We start from the raw sequence: 16,531 nt of genomic DNA on the forward strand, positions 1-16,531 counted from the left end.
TTCCATGCTGGACGACTCTATGACTCCACATTAATGTCTCATACTGTAGTTACATTCCTACTCCCTCTTTCCAGTGGAGTTGCTGCAAAGTTGGAAGTGTGTAATTTAAGTGTCATTAGTTTACAGAGGGGGTTTCCATGATAATTACATAAGAAATAGGAGAGAGAGGGGGATACTCAGACCCTCAGTCCTGCTGTCCCCCCAAATCGATAAGACCATTACTGATCTGTCCCTGGTTTCAAATCTTCTTTCATGCCAGCTCCTCAAAGCCCTCAACTCTTCGATATTTTGAAAATTGTCTATCTCTTCTTTGAATACTTTTCATGATCTAGCCTCCAGAACTCTGAAGTAGAGAATTTGAGACAATCATTCCCCTCTGACAGAGAAATTCCTTTGGATGTAATTTTTAAGTAGGTGTTCTCTCATTGTATAACCATGTCCTCTAGTTTAACATACCCTTACTGGTGGAAATATCTACTCAATATTTCTCAAGGCATTTCAAAGCCTTTCGATAAGATCACCCCTTATTCTTCCAAATTGTAATGAGTAGAAGTTTACCCTTCTTTGCCATTCTTTATCCATCAACCCTTCACTTGGAATCAGCCTTGTGAACCTCTTTTGAACAGTCTTCATCAGCAGTGTATCCTTTCTTACATACGGGGACCGAAACTGTACTCTAGCCTCAACAACACCCTGTACATTGTTAAGTCTCGCTGGGACAGCAAGCTGGAAATCAAGCCTGCTTTTCCCAGGGCTGTGACAAAAGTTAAAGATTTTTAAACAATGCAGAGTTCCCCAACTTTCCTGACTTTCAGACACAGGTTGACAAAAAGCACAGACTAACTTGCTGTACTTAACAAAAAATATGACTTATTACAATTAATTAGGCTCATTCTGTAGGTAACCTATTATGAACATTAGCATAAAATTCTACTACTTAAACATTAATCCCGAGTGATTTTGGAAGAGGGTAAGACTGGGGAACAATAATTACTGGTAATTCAATTGTTCCTGGTCAGACAGTGACTGAAATTATTCTTTTACTGATCAGAATACTGCTTCCCTGTCATCCTTCTCTGGATGCTTTCACTGGTTTTCAAAAGGCCCAGGGAGACAGGTACACAAAGGTATCTGAGTTATTAATTATAAGCCATAGCTAAAGGAAAAATAAACAGTTTATCTTTAGGTGTAATGTGGCTTTTATAGTAGAAAGCAGATATGGCTCTTCAGCTGTTGGAGACCTGATCACTTCTAATTACCTTATTCTCATGCCCAGCTATTCAGCTTACTGAGAACCAATCAGATACTTGTTAGCAGGCAGTCAGCTTTTGACATCAATAGCTGGTCACTAGTCCTTAGATCAATCAACCACTTGTTGCTGACTCAATCTCCATCTGTAAAATCACTTTGGCTCCAGGTTATCTGCAAAGTCCAACTACTGCTTGAACAAGTAAATGATGCTTATTCTGCATGTCAGGTTACTTGTTTTTAAACACTGCAATAATCCTTCAGCAATTCTTGATTTTTAGAAGAGTTATTTTCCCATTACTGTACCAAAAAACAAAAAGATACAGCTTTTCCAACAAATGTAACAAGACATTTCTATTTTTAAAATCCAACCCAGTAATAAAGCTCAAAATCCCACTTGCCTTCTTAATAACATGCTTCACCTACATAACCATTTGTGTTTTATACACAAGAATACAAAGATGTTTCCATGTAGTGCTTTTTGAAGTCTCTCAATTTAAATTATAGTCTTTATTTTGATTCTTCCAACCAAAGTACATGACTTCACACTTGCCTATATTAAACTCCATCTGTCTCATTTTTGCCCACTCTTTCAATCCTTCTCTATCCCTGCAGATTCCTCGTATCCTCATCACAATATGCTCTCCCACCTACTTTTGTATTGCCAGCAAATTTGGATTCATTACACTCTGTCGCCTCCTCCGAATCATTGATATAGATAGTAAATGATTGAGGTTCTCTGACAGATCCTTGAGGCACTCCACTAGCTACGTATTTCCAATCTGAGAAAGAGCATGAATCTGCCATTCTGTCTTCTGTATGTTAACTAGTCCTCAATCCATGCTAATACATTACCCCAACTACCATGAGCTCCCTTCTAGTGCAAATAACCTTTTATGTGGCATGTTGTTGAATGCCTTCAGAAAATCCAAATCCAATCTTACTGGCTGTCCTTTATCAACTCTGTTTGTTATATGTGTGGAGTTAGGAATTTATGAATGATATATAACATAGTTGAGAGCAACTTTAAAATGGGTATCAAACTATATCTGAACATGTTGATCTCTTAATTGTCTGCAGTTTTACTCATTTGTATAATTTCAGGCATTTAGTGTACTATGAGTTATTCTGTTGCCAAGCTAAAGTCATGTCACTTTAATGCCAGAAAGCAGAATTGCTGCTAATAAATCCCAGAACTCACACAGAATTTATGTGAAAATTTATAGATGGGCATTGTCCAGTATTTTATGTTCCTGGAGTGGTTTTCAATTTAATATTTGAAGTATAACATGATATTTGGAGAGATAAATAAGTGTTGATAGTAAGTGATTTCTAGGCAAGCTAATTTGATAGTTATGAGCACGAGAACTGTATTTATCACACATCTAATGCACTTCATATCTGACATCACACTTTGTTTCATAGATCTAAATAATTATTTCACAAAAAGCTGAACAGTAACCTAGAACCAATTGTATAAAACAAAATTCATTGTCAAAGCAACAGTTAAACTCTTCCTGACCTGAACCTAATAATTAACCTGGAATCAAAGAATCCAACAATCCTTACAGCAAAGAAGGAGACCATATTACCTCTCTAGTCCGTGCCATTTCTGTGCAAGGGAAACTCACCTAGTTCCACTATCTTTCTACTTTGCTGTTTCTCTACAATCTTCTCACCTTTAGATGTTTTCCATAGGATGTGGGCATCATTGGCAAGGTCAACGTTTGTTACCCATCTCCATTGCCCTTGAGAATGCGGTGGTGAGCCCTCTTCCCAAACCACTGCAGTTTGTCTGGTGTAAGGAGTGGTGATGGCCTAGTGATATTATCACTAGACTATTAATCCAGAGATTCAGTCAATCTTCTGGGAACCTGGATTCAAATCCCGGCATGGCAGGTGGTAGAATTTGAATTCAATCAAAGAAATCTGGAATTAAGATTCTATTGAAGACCATGAAACTATTGTTGATTGTCAGGAAAAGCCCATCTAGTTCAATAACGTCTGTTTGAGAAGGAAATCTGCTGTCCTTACCTGATCTGGCCTACATATGACTCTAGGCCCACAGCGATGAGACTGACTCTCAACATCCTCTGAAATGGCCTCACAAGCCACTCAGCTGTTTCAAATTCTACAAAGTTTTTACAAAGCAACCTCTAGCATTTGACTTGCAACTACTCAGGAAAGCAGCTCACCACCACCTTCTCAAGGGCACTAGGAACGGGCAATAAATGCTGGCCAGCCAGTGATGCCCATGTCCCATGAATGAATCTTTTTAAAAAGTTCGTCACAGTGCTTTTGGGAAAGGACTTGCAGGATTTTGATGTTTCCTGAAGGCACTGGGTACAGCAAACACTCTGGCAATGGCATCAAACTGGCTATAATACTGACATCTTGTGATCACAAAGTAGCCATGTCCTTAACAAACGGATCAAGTACAACAACAACATTGGAATCTATCCAACAATATGGACAATTTCCCCAATACGCTCACTCACAAAAAGTAAGTCAAATCTAATATGGCCAATTATCACTCCATAGGTCTAGCTTAAGTCATCACTAGAGTAATGGAGAGTTTTGCTGGCAATGCTCTTAAGCAGAAAGTTCTCAGCAATAATCTGGTTACCAAGGCTCAGTTTGGGTATTGGCAGGGCAATTTGATTTCTAACCTCATTACAGCCTTGTCAGAAGAGTTTAGCTTGAAGTGATGAAAAAGTAGCTGCATTTGATACTGAGGTAGCACTTGAGAGACTGTGTCACCAAGGCACCTTAGCAAATTTAAATGCATTGAGAATCAGGGGAGAACTCTCCACTGGCTGGAATCATAGTCAGCCCCAAATGAAGATGGCTGTGATTATTTTAAGCTAATCATCTAATTGCCAGGATGTTGATCCAGAAGTTCCTCAAGATATTGTCTTAGGCCCCACCATCTTTAGCTGCTTCTTCCATTATGAAGTTAGAAGTGGGGATGCTCACTGTTGATTGCCCAGCAATCAGTATAATACAGAACTCCACAGATATAAAAGCAGCCCATCTCTACATGCAGCAAGACCTGGACAACATTCAGGCTTGGGCTGATATATGACAAGTAATAATTGTGCCACAGCAGTGAACTGAAAGTTAACTGAACCACCCGTATAGATACTGAGTTTGAGGCCAGGATTCCTGTCACGAATAACTCACTCCCTGACTTCACCATCAACAAGGCACAAGTCAGAAGTGTGAGGAAACTGTGCCCACTTGCCACTGTGAATGCAGGTTCTTGGAAACAGGACTGCCGGCAAGTTCCTCTCCAAGCTCCACACTCTCCTGATGAGGAAATATTATAACTAGATCAAAATCCTTCCTGCATCACACAAACTGCAGCAGTTCAAGAAGGTATCTCACCTCCACCTTCTCAAGTGCAAAGGGAGACAAGCAATTAATACTAACCTCACTAGTGATGCTCCCAATATAAAGAAAAATTCTCGCCAAGCATTTCCCCATTCCATCACTTTCTTCTCTGCTGTTCTTAAAAGATGTCCCCACTTTTGGTTTTGGTTTTGATTATCTGTCCTAATGTGACTTGGTGTTGAATCTTTTCTGATAACCTGCCTGTGGAGCACCATGGGGCATTTCTACTGCATTAAAGGCAATAAAATAAACACTTTATTCTTTTGTTGAAGGGAGAACTCCATAGAGTATGTGGGACTGAAGACTAAATGAAACACTCTATTTGTTATTTGAACAAATTAAACACTGAATAATCACAGTCGATCTGTTGACAGATGCTGATCTGAGTCATGCTTTTCTCATATTCCTCACAGGCATCAAGGATCTCCAAACCTACACCCAGGTCACTGAAGGCGAATCTGAGACAACCAGTGATGCACCATCTGAAGAGATGTTCCCATTAAGGCCACAGGTAAGAATAATGTTATCTAATTCTGCACATACACCACTCCACCAACAGTTAGGCTGTGAAATCCTGGATGAAAATGTTTAATCAATCAAAGGTAATCTATTCACCAAGGAGGAGGATATGGGAGGGGCATGTTGATATTAAGATGGAGGAGATGTTGGGTGTCTTGATCCTTGGGTATCTTCTTTAGCCACAGAAGACCGGAGAATAGTCAATGTTGTTCCTTTGCTAAAGAAGGGCAACAGGAATAATCCAGGAAATTATAGGTTGTTAAACTTTACATCATTGGTAGGGAAATTACTGGAGAAGACTCTTAGGCACAGGATTTATTCACATTTGGAAAAGAATAGTCAGGGATAATCAGCACAACGTTGTGCAGAGGGGTCTTGTCTCATAAAGCAAATTGAGATTTTTGGAGGAAGTGACAAAAATGATTGATGAGGGTGGGGCAGTGGATGTAGTCTACATGGACCTTAATAAAGCATTTGATAAGGTCACTCATGGGAGACTGGTCCAGAGGAATGAGTCATATAGGATCAATGGTGAGTCGGTACATTGGGTACAAAACTGGCTTAGCCATTGAAGATAGAGGGTAGTTGTGGAGGGGTGTTTTTCTGACTGGAGATCTGTGACCCCAGTGGTGTTCTGCAAGAGACAGTGCTAGGACCTTTATTGTTTGCAAAATATATAAATGATTTGATGAAAATGTATGTGGTTTGATTAATATATTTGAAAATGACTAAAAGATTGATGGAGTTGTGGATACTGTGAAAGGTTGTTAAAGGATCAAGCAGCTTTAATGATTAGTTGGAAAGTCGGGTGGAGGAATGCAGATTGATTTTAATCTGGACAAGTGTAAGACAATGCATTTTGGAAGGTCAAATGCAAAAGGGGAGTATACAGTAAATGACGGGACCCTTAGGAGCATTGACATACAAAGGGATCTTGGGTTCCAAGTTCATTGCTTCCTGAAAGTGGCAAGACAAATGGATAACGTGGTGAAAAAGGCGTATGGCATTCTTATCTTCATTGACTGGGGGATTAACTATAAAAATGGTAAGTTGTGTTGCAGCAATACAAAACTGCTTTTGGCCACATTTAGAGTATTGTGTGCACTTCTGGTTTGCCACACTATTTAGAGATTTTGGAGCGGGTGCTAAAGAGGTTTACCAGGATGTCACCTGAATTGGAGTGTATCAGCTATAAAGAGAGATTGGACAAATTTGGATTGCTTTCACTAGAGCATCAGAGGCTGAGGGGCAACCTGATAGAAGTATATTAAATTTATGAGAGACATAAATGGGGTGAAAAGTCAGAGTCCTTTTACCCCCAGGATGGAAATATCAAATATTAGGGGGCATGGGTTTAAGATGAGACGGAGAAAGTTGATGTGCAAGGAAATTTTTTTACACAGAGGATGTTATGTGCCTGAAATACATTTGCCTGGGGAGGTGATAGAAGCAGATAAATTGCAACATTTAAGATGCATTTAGGACAGATACATGAACAGGCAGGGAATAGAGGGATATGGGCCATATAGGGGAGGATGAGATTAATTTAGAATAACATTAAGATCGGCACAGACGTGGTGGGCCAAATAGCTCTTCCTGTACTGTTTTATGTTCTATGAATGGAAGGGGGGAAGAAATCAGCCAATTTGCCCACATCCCATTTTACCTCAGATCTATAACACGGTAAATGATCATCAGCCAAACTAGTCTGTGGCTGTGTTTATTTTCCATGCAATCCTCCTCATTTTAATCTCACTTTATCAGTTTAACTTCACATCCCTTTCTTTGTCATGCACTTACCCAATCTTCCTTTAACTATATCTGGTTGACTCAATCCGTCCATGTTAGAATGAGTTCCACCTTCCCAACACTTCCATTCTTCTAATTAATTAAATGTTTTAGTTGATACTTTTGGCCCCTTGTTCTATTTTATTTCTTCCTGGGTTGTGAATGTCATTGGTTGAGCAGCAATTACTGCTAATCTATAATGGCCCTTGGGAAGGTCATGGTGAGCCACCTTCTTGAATTGCTGCAGTCCATGTAATGCAGGATTACCCAAGGTGTTGTAAGGGAGAGAGTTCCAGGAATTTGACCCAGTGATAGTGCTGCAACGGTGATATTTTTCCAAGTTGGAATGCTGTGTGATATGGAGGGGAACTTGCAGGTGCTGGTTTTCCCATGCGTCTTGCCAACATGTACACGTTTCTTTTCCATGTCCAACCGGTTGAATCCTGTCGAAACTTTAAGGGTCTTTATCAGGCTTCTTGCTCAGCCTGTTTATTTGTATACAGGGAAGAACTCCAGCCCATTCAGGTTACTCTGGAAGGATGTCAATTCTGATAAAATTCCGTGAATCTGAATCTCACCTTTTCTGGTGTTGCTGTAAACCTGTAATATGGAGTCCTGAAAGGTACACAGTACAACTAAAGCTACAAGTTTAACATAATTCCTCTCAATTTTAATTGACTCCCTCCAGAAATGAGTTCCAATTGTCGAGTATATTTGGTTTTCTATCTTCTTCCCAAGTTTGACACACTCTGTCTGTAAGACGAGGCACCAATTATGAACCATCGGAACTAGGGGATAGATAGCTTCCTGCTAGGTACTGTCTCCCTCTGTCAATATAAGGTGTTTATTTCCATTTCTCTAAATGGATCGTACTTCTCAGGTGGATGTGAAATATCCAATGACATTAATTTGAGAAAGAGCAAAGGTGTTTTCCATGTCTTGGTGTGATCATTATTAATCCCCGAAACAACATAATTGAGATATAACAGATTGTCCACAATTCATCAAAGATCCTCAGACAACACCCTTCCAAATCCATGATCACTTCCATCTAGAAGGACAACGGCAGCAGATATATGGGAGCACCAGAACCTTCAAGTTCTCCTCCAAGCCAATCTCCATCCTGACGTGGAAATGCATTATTGTTCTTCATCGCTCTGAGTCAAAATTCTGAGGTTCCCTCCTTAATTGCAGGGAGGGACTGCAGTGGTTCACACAAACAGCTCACCACCATCTTCTGAAGGGTAACAAGGGACAGGTGAGAAATGCTGGCCAGCCAGTGATGCCCACATCCGACAAATGAATTTTTAAAATACTGGTTACCACAATGCTCTTATGGGAGCTTACTGTTCACAAATTGCCTACTGCATTTCCTATAATACAACTACATTTCAAAGCTGCTTGGGTATGTCATGGAGTCATAGAGTCATATAGCATGGAAACAGACCCTTCGGTCCAACAAGTCCACGCTGACCATATTCCCAAACTAAACTAGTCCCACCTACCTGTGCTTAACCCGTATCCTCACAAACCTTTCCTATTCATTAACTTATCCAAATATCTTTTAAATGGTGTAACTGTACCTGCATCCACCAGCTTCTCTGGCAATTCATTCTACACACGAATCACTGTGTAAAAAAGATGCCCGTCATATCCTTTTTAAATCTTTCTCATCTCACCTTAAAATACATCCCCTAGTTTTGAACTCCCCCACCCTAAGGAAAAGACCCTTGTTATTCACCTTATCTATGCCCCACATGATTTTATAAACCTCTATAAGGTCACCCCTTAACCTCTTCAGTGAAATATATCCTGGCCTTTGCAGTCTATTTTTTTCAGGTTCAAAAGGAATGCAGAATTTCTTTCCATCAATATCCTTCCAATTTTAGTTTTGCTGAAAATTCTGATTCATTTCATAAGCAGCAGCTTTTATTGGTGGGCCCAATCCCACTGCGATATGAAGCATGGTCATTTGAGTTGATATATTGTAAACATACCGTGAGAATAGATACAGCCTTTACTGCCTCAGAGAACAGAAAATATTAAAGACATTAACTATTAAGCAGGCTTTTCCATAAACCATGATGGAGCTCGTTATAGAATGGAGGAGTGAAGGGTGGACAGCTATGTTATCTCTTGAGTTATGAACTTTTAACCCTCAAACAACATTATTCAAATCAATGATCTGTTATCATCAGATTGTTGTTGTGGGAGCTTGCTGCATGCAAACTGGCTGCAGTGTTTCCTACATTAACACAACAGCTCCAATTCAAAAAGTACTCACAAAGTATTTCAGGATGGTCAGAGGTCATGAATGATATTGTTTACATTCCGTATATGAATGATTTAAAATGAATGATAGTTCTCTGATGCATTTGATGGCTTTTGTCTTCTCCTCCTCATTCAGGAAAATCAAAATAGCAGAAAGAAGAGGAAGATGCGGAATGTGGCGTTGCAGCAAATGAAGCAGGAGGAAGTAAAACGACTCCACAGGGCACAGGTAAAGTCCAGACATGAGCCAGTGTCACCTTCAGTAACGGTGAACAGACCATACGTATTGCTCAAGTTTCTCAATGAGACCTTCCGGTTTTGAGTCTTGAGAATACGGCAAAGTAATATAACTCTGAGTTATGAAACTTTTATTGCACTTTGAGAATGATTTTCATATTTTCACTGTTGAAGGCTGTTCTGCCCATCATACCTGCTGTGTTTTAATTTGTAGATGAACTGCCTAAATTCATTGAAGATGGTGGTGGTGCACCTACCCACATAATTTTCAGTGCCTCAACATCTCATTACCAATGGAGAACGTGAGGACTGCAGATGCTGGAGATCAGAGCTGAAAATGTGTTGCTGGAAAAGCGCAGCAGGTCAGGCAGCATCCAAGGAACAGGAGAATCGACGTTTCAGGCATAAACATTCCTGAAGAAGGGCTTATGCCCGAAACGTCGATTCTCCTGTTCCTTGGATGCTGCCTGACCTGCTGCGCTTTTCCAGCAACACATTTTCAGATCTCATTACCAATGGGCAATTAGGGGTGGAAGTAAATGCCAATTTCCAACAATGCCCACATCCCATGAGAAAATGCAAAATGTTCTGTATAACTGGATCTGATGATTCAACTACATACTCCCTCATCATAAAATCTATTGATCACAAGATGAGGAGTTGTAATAGTAATGTGTTAGTGCTCCTGATGGTTTATATATTTTGGGGTCAGTTCTATTTTCTCTCTTGTGCTGTGTTTGGCAATGGAGAGGGCATATAATCATACAGGAGTGTGGCGTATGAGCACCCAGATTCCCTACCAACTCTGGTGAAATTATGTCCATGGTGCAAAGGCTCACAGTCAGCATTCCTGCATAACCGTCAGTTACTTGAAGACTTTATCCTGTCTCTGATGGGATTGACCTCAATGGTGGAGAGGTTAGTCACCACTCACAGAGCATAACAAGCAAACCTGTACCACTGTTCGTAGAGGTGGAGTGGGCATTGGCACTTATTGCCTGACTGAGGGCTTTAGCACTGGGATTTTATGGGGTGGAGGGCGTCATGGCATCATGCTAGCTGAGAACCACACCCTGTCCTTGCTGCCAAATCTGCTTCACCATCCCCTTGCCCTGCAACCCTCCCCCACTGCAACCTTCCCGCCATGACTTACCTCTGGCTTTGGCTGCTCCTTGATCCCGGACCTCTGGATGATGACATTCCTGCAGCAGGTACCATATCTCCCATGTTGCTGATGGACCAGAAGGGCTAATGGCCTCTGATTAGCCAGCAGCTCACAATGGACAATATTCTTGTCCTCAGGGTCCTGGGAGATAGTGAGGACCTTTTGGTGCCTATTTAAGTGCCTGAGAGACACTTAATCCCAGCAGGCCTACCTGAAGGAGACCATCTGTGTGTTATCAGCTTTCCAACCACCAGGTGAGACATCCCAATGCCTACATAAAATTGCACCTTTTGATTAAACTGTCTCTTCCCAAACCAAGTCAGTACGTTTTCTGCCTTATGAAGTATGAAGTTAGAGATAAAAGCAAACTGCAGATGCTGGAATCCAAGGTAGACAAGCAGGAGGCTGGAAGAACACAGCAAGCCAAGCAGCATCAGAAGGTGAAGCAGTCAACGTTTCGGGCCCTGAAGAAGGTTTACACCCGAAACAATGACTTCTCCACCTCCTGATGCTGTCTGACTTGCTGCCAGCCTCCTGCTTGTCTACTTTGTGATGTATGAAGGCATTTTCTGCGATAAGAGAGATCTACCGCATTAGTACACCAGCTTCTAGCACCTCTCACCTCCTCCCCACTCCCTTCATATTGAATATTTCAACACGTAAGGGTAGTTTTCTCTGCAGAAGAGTGAGAGGTGACCTGAACTTTTTTTGCAACGTTTTGAAGGATTGTGATAGGGTGGATGTGGAGAAAATATTCCCTAATGTGAGTGAGTCCAGAACAAATGAGACTAGAAATATCTTTATGTAGATATGGTGTCACATGGAGTGGATGAGGTGCCTAGATCATGCATTTAATGGAAGGCTTAATGCATCCATGAGGGAGAACTAAATAGAAGGCTATCAGAGGCAGTCAGGAATGGAATATTTACATGGGGAAGAGATTCATGTTGGCATCTAAACACCAGAATTAATCATTTGAGCTAAACGGCCTTAGTGAGTTTTGAAAAGATTGAGCTAAATGGCCTGTTTCAACACTGCTTCCTCATATTGTCCAACAGGAATTGCTGATCAGGACAATTTTGCTACACTTTTGGATCAACCTGTTCAGATGTGCTCTGACGCACCTCACAATGTTGACTGATATTAGTAAAAACATCTCAAGCACAATTCAGAGTCAACAAATTTCACAGACATGTTTATTTATTTAAGAAATCTCAGCCGCATTCCATTACCAAGTAAAGCAATCCCAACAATCAAAACGATTCTCACTTTACCATCTGCATCACCATTTTATCAACAAATGCACAAAAAGGTTTAAGTTCATCGACAGTGTGAATTAATATTGAGATCACTTGGTGATACTATTCATTCTTTTATTCACCAGTTTGCAATATTTTTATTCTTAGACACATGGGCCTCACAATTTAGACAATTCTCTTATTGACTCAGTGGGGAATTATTTGAACCTAATGCACCAAGCAGGAATCCTGTGGGTCTTTGTCAAACATAGTTGCAATGGAGAGTAAAATCGTGGAGCGTTGGATGTTGAGAGACGACCTTGTAGATGTTTATGAAATAATGAGGAGTATAGATTGGAGTTAATGATCGTTGTCTTTTCCCTAGAATGGGGGGTTTCAAGACAAGGGAACACATTATTAAGGTGAGCAGAGAGAGATTTTAAAAAGACCATGAGAGTCCGTTTTTTTTTACGCAGAGGGTGGTTCGCAAGTGGAATAAACTTCCTGAGGATGTGATGGATGTAGGTACAATTATAATATTTAAAAGACATCTTGATAAGTACATGAATAGGAAAGGTTTGGAGGGATATGGGCCAGGAGCAGGCAGGTGGGACTAGTTGAGTTTGCAATTATGGTTGGCATGGACTGGTTCGACCGAATGTCTGTTTCTGTACTTTATGACTCTATGACTCTATGTAGGATGTTTACCTAGTGTTTCACTTGATCCCATCAATGTGCTGGCAGACAGGTTTGACTACACTTGGCCCGTTATGTGTTTCCTGCATAGTATTTCTTCAGCAACACAGATGATGCTGCTGATGTTTCCGAAACAGGCAGGAAGTGGAGAGTTTACCTGACTGTTTCAGAGGGCTGTGAGTTTTTAATTGAAAATATCCTGTATATCTTGAACACCTGCTTAAAAAGTATTGCTCTGACAGATCATTCAGCGTCAGCTCCAGGAGGTGGAAGAGAAGCAGCGTGTGTTGGAGGAACGTGGTGTGCTGTTGGAGAAAGCTCTACGGGGCGAGTCAGGTATTTACCTCTGCTTGGCTTCTGTTCTATATTGACTCTCTGATTGTGGACATCACTAGGACAGTTGATATTTACTGCCCATTCCTGTTAGAGTTTGAAAGAATGGTAATGAGCTGCCTTTTTGAACCATTTAACACACCCGATTAGTTTGCTGGGCTACTTCAGGGAGCAGTTAAGAGTCAATTTAAAAAGTGTGAATCTAAAGTCATACACAGGCTCAAATGGATTAAAGATGACAAGTTCTCCTTATTAAAACTCTATTGGTGAGCCATCTGGGTGTATAACTTTAGGGTTCCTGTGCAGTTTATTTCCAGATTTCTTAATCTGCCGTGGTGCTTTATGTTTCTAGGTCTTCCGAATATTAGTCCAGCAATTTTAAAAATTGCACAGTTATATCTGGTTTGTCTGCATGAGGTTTTGTTCTTGTTTCTATTGATTTTTAATTAGTTTCAATTTTTTATTACCCGCAGTTTGTGCAACTAAAGAGGACGAATAATTAGTACCCTGATTTCATGCAAACCACTGAAGTATTTTATGCAAATCTACAAATAAGTGCTAAATTCTAAGTTGAAGGATCTTGATTGGATATTCATTGAGCAGATTCCAGCATTTTGAAACTGCTGTCCAATTAATCTGACTCCCCAGATTTTCCCCATAACCCTGCAAAGTAGTATTCTCCAAATACATGTTCTATTTAATACAAAATCTTATTCTACCACTTTTAGTGGCTTTGTTAATGGCAACTTTTAAGATCTTAAACCCTTTCATATTCTTAAGATCTTTTATCAGGATAACCTTTAGACATCAGTTCTTAGCCACATACTGGAAGTACAAAGTTGGATCAGTTCACAGTTCTTCAAACCCAACCTGAGAGAAAGTTCCCCAGAAGTTGGAATTTTCAGTCTAGGGGCTGGCATCAGGCTGAATGACTCCAGGTGAGTGTGCAGGCTACTGGGTGCAAACCTAGGCTGGGAGGAAGATCACCACGTTGAAGGTCTTAAGTAATTAACAATACCACCCTTACACCTCATACTTCCTCATTCATAGAATCCCTACAGTGTAGGAGCACACCATTTGGCCCATCGACTCCACGCCAACCCTCTGAAGAGCATCCCACCCAGACCCACCCCATTCCTGTAACCCTACAATTCCCATGGCTAACCCACCTAGCCTGCACACTATGGCCAATTCAGCATGGTCTTTTGACTGTGGGAGGAAACTGGAGCACCCAAAGGGAACCTGTGCAGATATGGGGAGAAAGTGCAAACTCCATAAGCGTAGTCACCCAAGGGTGGAATCGAACCTGGGTCTCTGATGCTATAAAGCAGCAGTGCTAACTACTGTGCCACTGCTCATGCCCATTTCACTTCATAACCCCCACCATATTACATAGGCCCTCATACCATCGATCTCAACCTCCTCCCTACTACCCTCTCCATGTGTCTACCCATGATACTTTACCCCTACAGTGCACCCATTACACCACAGGAACACATCCTACAATGAGGTTTTTCTTTTAAAAGAAAATTCCTTCATAAAAGACTATTTAAAGCATTTACATTTCTTTGTTTACATAATCACTTATAAGAAGAATCTAATGCATTATGCTTTAAAATAAACAAGTATTGGAATTCACAATCCTACTTCAAAAAGTCTATAACCATTTGGAACTTTCAATCAAAAAAGGCACTCGACTGTGGTAATGGAAAATCATAAAATCAGTGATAATGAAAAACCTCAGGCTTACATCAACATTTAGAGTGATATCACAAGCATCAATTATTTTTATCACTTACCATTTTTTGTGTATGATTTTTAAAAGGCTTGACAGTTGTATTTGACAATTTTCATAATTGCTTTGGACATTTTTGACAGTTCCAATGATCTTGATGGTTAATGAATTTATAAGACTTCAATGCACATTCATGTCTGCTTTTAACAATTCTAAAGAGCAGATTACCTCTCCTGAGGAGTACTTGATGTCTCTGAAAGTAATAGTAATTTCAGTTTGATATGTTTAGAAACAAACAGTATTTGTTGCTCTTTTATCACATGATTAATGGGTCACTATTTTTCGTGACTTATGCATCCATAATAACAGCCCCATCACTCATTTTAACTTCCCCATTTCGATGCTTAATTTTCTAAGTAGCATGTAGCATGCCAAAATGTTCCATGCGCCACTGATATGCAAATTGTACACTGCATAACAGGTCAGTTAGCTCAGTCGGCTGGATAGGCAGCTTGTACTGTAGAGTAAGACCAATAGCATGGGTTCAATTCCTGCACCAGCTGAGGTTACAATGAAGGATTCTCCTTCTCAACCTCTCCCCTCACCTGTGGTGTGGTGACCCTCAGGTTAAACCACCACCAATTACCTCTCTCTAATGAGAGCATAGCTCTATAATCTGGTAAGAGTGTGGTGACTTTACCTTTTTTACTCATTTAACAAGATTAATGATGTCTTCCGATGTTTTATTGCAGTCCTCCTCTGTTTTTCTAATTTGGTGCTATTTGAAAATTTTGAAGTGGTGCTTCTAATTCCCTGGTTCATAACAGTGATGAACATGGTTCTAATACTGATTTCTATTATTTGTCACTCTGAATCGCCATCTTTTAACCCCTACTCAATGTTTTCTGATATGTAGCTAGCTTACTATTCACCCTGCTATCTGTCACCTGACACTACATACTCTAATGTTATTCATAGGCCTATTGTGCAGTCCACTTATCAAGGTTCTTTGGAAATTACCATGGCTATTGAAAACCAAGGGCTAACTGTTCCAGAGACAGTTACAATAGCAATACAGTAAAATAGTTTTCTTTCATCAAGGTCATTTCATACATCATTCAAGTCTCTGAATGCTGAACCTTGTCATATCTATCTTTTCATACTATTGTGCTGCTTTGGAAGTCTCGCATACCATAGGACACAGATTTTTACAACATATCTTACTATTGCCTGAAATGTTATTTTTCTTTAATTACAGCCACATAATCTCTGTTATATGCTATATCTTGTTGACCCACCCTTCTCCACTCCGTAAACTTCCATTTATCCAAAACTCTGCTGTCAGTGCCCAAACTTGCACCAAGTCCATTTTGCTCATTACCTCTGCCCTTGCTGACCTATGTTGGTTCTGAATTGAGCAATGCCTTCATTTAAAACTCCTCATCTTTGCTTTCAAATCCCTCCTGCCTCTTCCTATTTCCACCAGCCCTGTGACCCTCAAAGATCTCTGTGCTCCTATAATTGTCAACCCTAGCACATTTCCAATTTTTTTTTACCACTTCACTATTTGCAGCTATGCCTTCATCTGCCTGAACAGTATCTTCCACCCCTGTGCCACTTCCTCTCCTTTGAGATCTTAGAATCTATTCTTTGCCCTTTTATCTCCTAATGTGGCTCAATGTCACGTTTGTGCCTGACAATATTTGTATGATGCACCTTGGGATACTTTGCTATATCACATGTCTTTCATCTTTTGCTAGTATCACTAGCAACAGCAGTTTTTATTGCCCAGCCCCCTAATTGTCTTTGAGAAGCAAATGATGAGATGCCCTCTGGAAATCCTGCAGTACATGAAGTTAAAATATGCATTCTAGTTTTATTGACAATTAATATCTGTGGGACAGATCA

At 40.3% G+C, this 16,531-nt stretch overlaps 1 protein-coding gene across 12 annotated transcripts in view; it reads left to right on the forward strand.

The window, feature by feature from the left end:
* LOC140493717 (F-actin-monooxygenase MICAL2-like) overlaps window positions 1–16,531 on the forward strand; it is a 281,189-nt gene that overhangs the window by 240,088 nt on the left and 24,570 nt on the right. For all 12 annotated transcript variants that reach the window (XM_072592483.1, XM_072592479.1, XM_072592486.1 and 9 more), the window contains 3 exons: window positions 5,055–5,152; window positions 9,356–9,448; window positions 12,798–12,891. In XM_072592483.1, the coding sequence (XP_072448584.1) occupies window positions 5,055–5,152; window positions 9,356–9,448; window positions 12,798–12,891 (285 nt within the window). The remainder of the gene's footprint in view (window positions 1–5,054; window positions 5,153–9,355; window positions 9,449–12,797; window positions 12,892–16,531) is intronic.

The sequence above is a fragment of the Chiloscyllium punctatum genome, chromosome 22 (assembly GCF_047496795.1).
Source record: "Chiloscyllium punctatum isolate Juve2018m chromosome 22, sChiPun1.3, whole genome shotgun sequence".
NCBI lineage: Eukaryota > Metazoa > Chordata > Chondrichthyes > Orectolobiformes > Hemiscylliidae > Chiloscyllium > Chiloscyllium punctatum.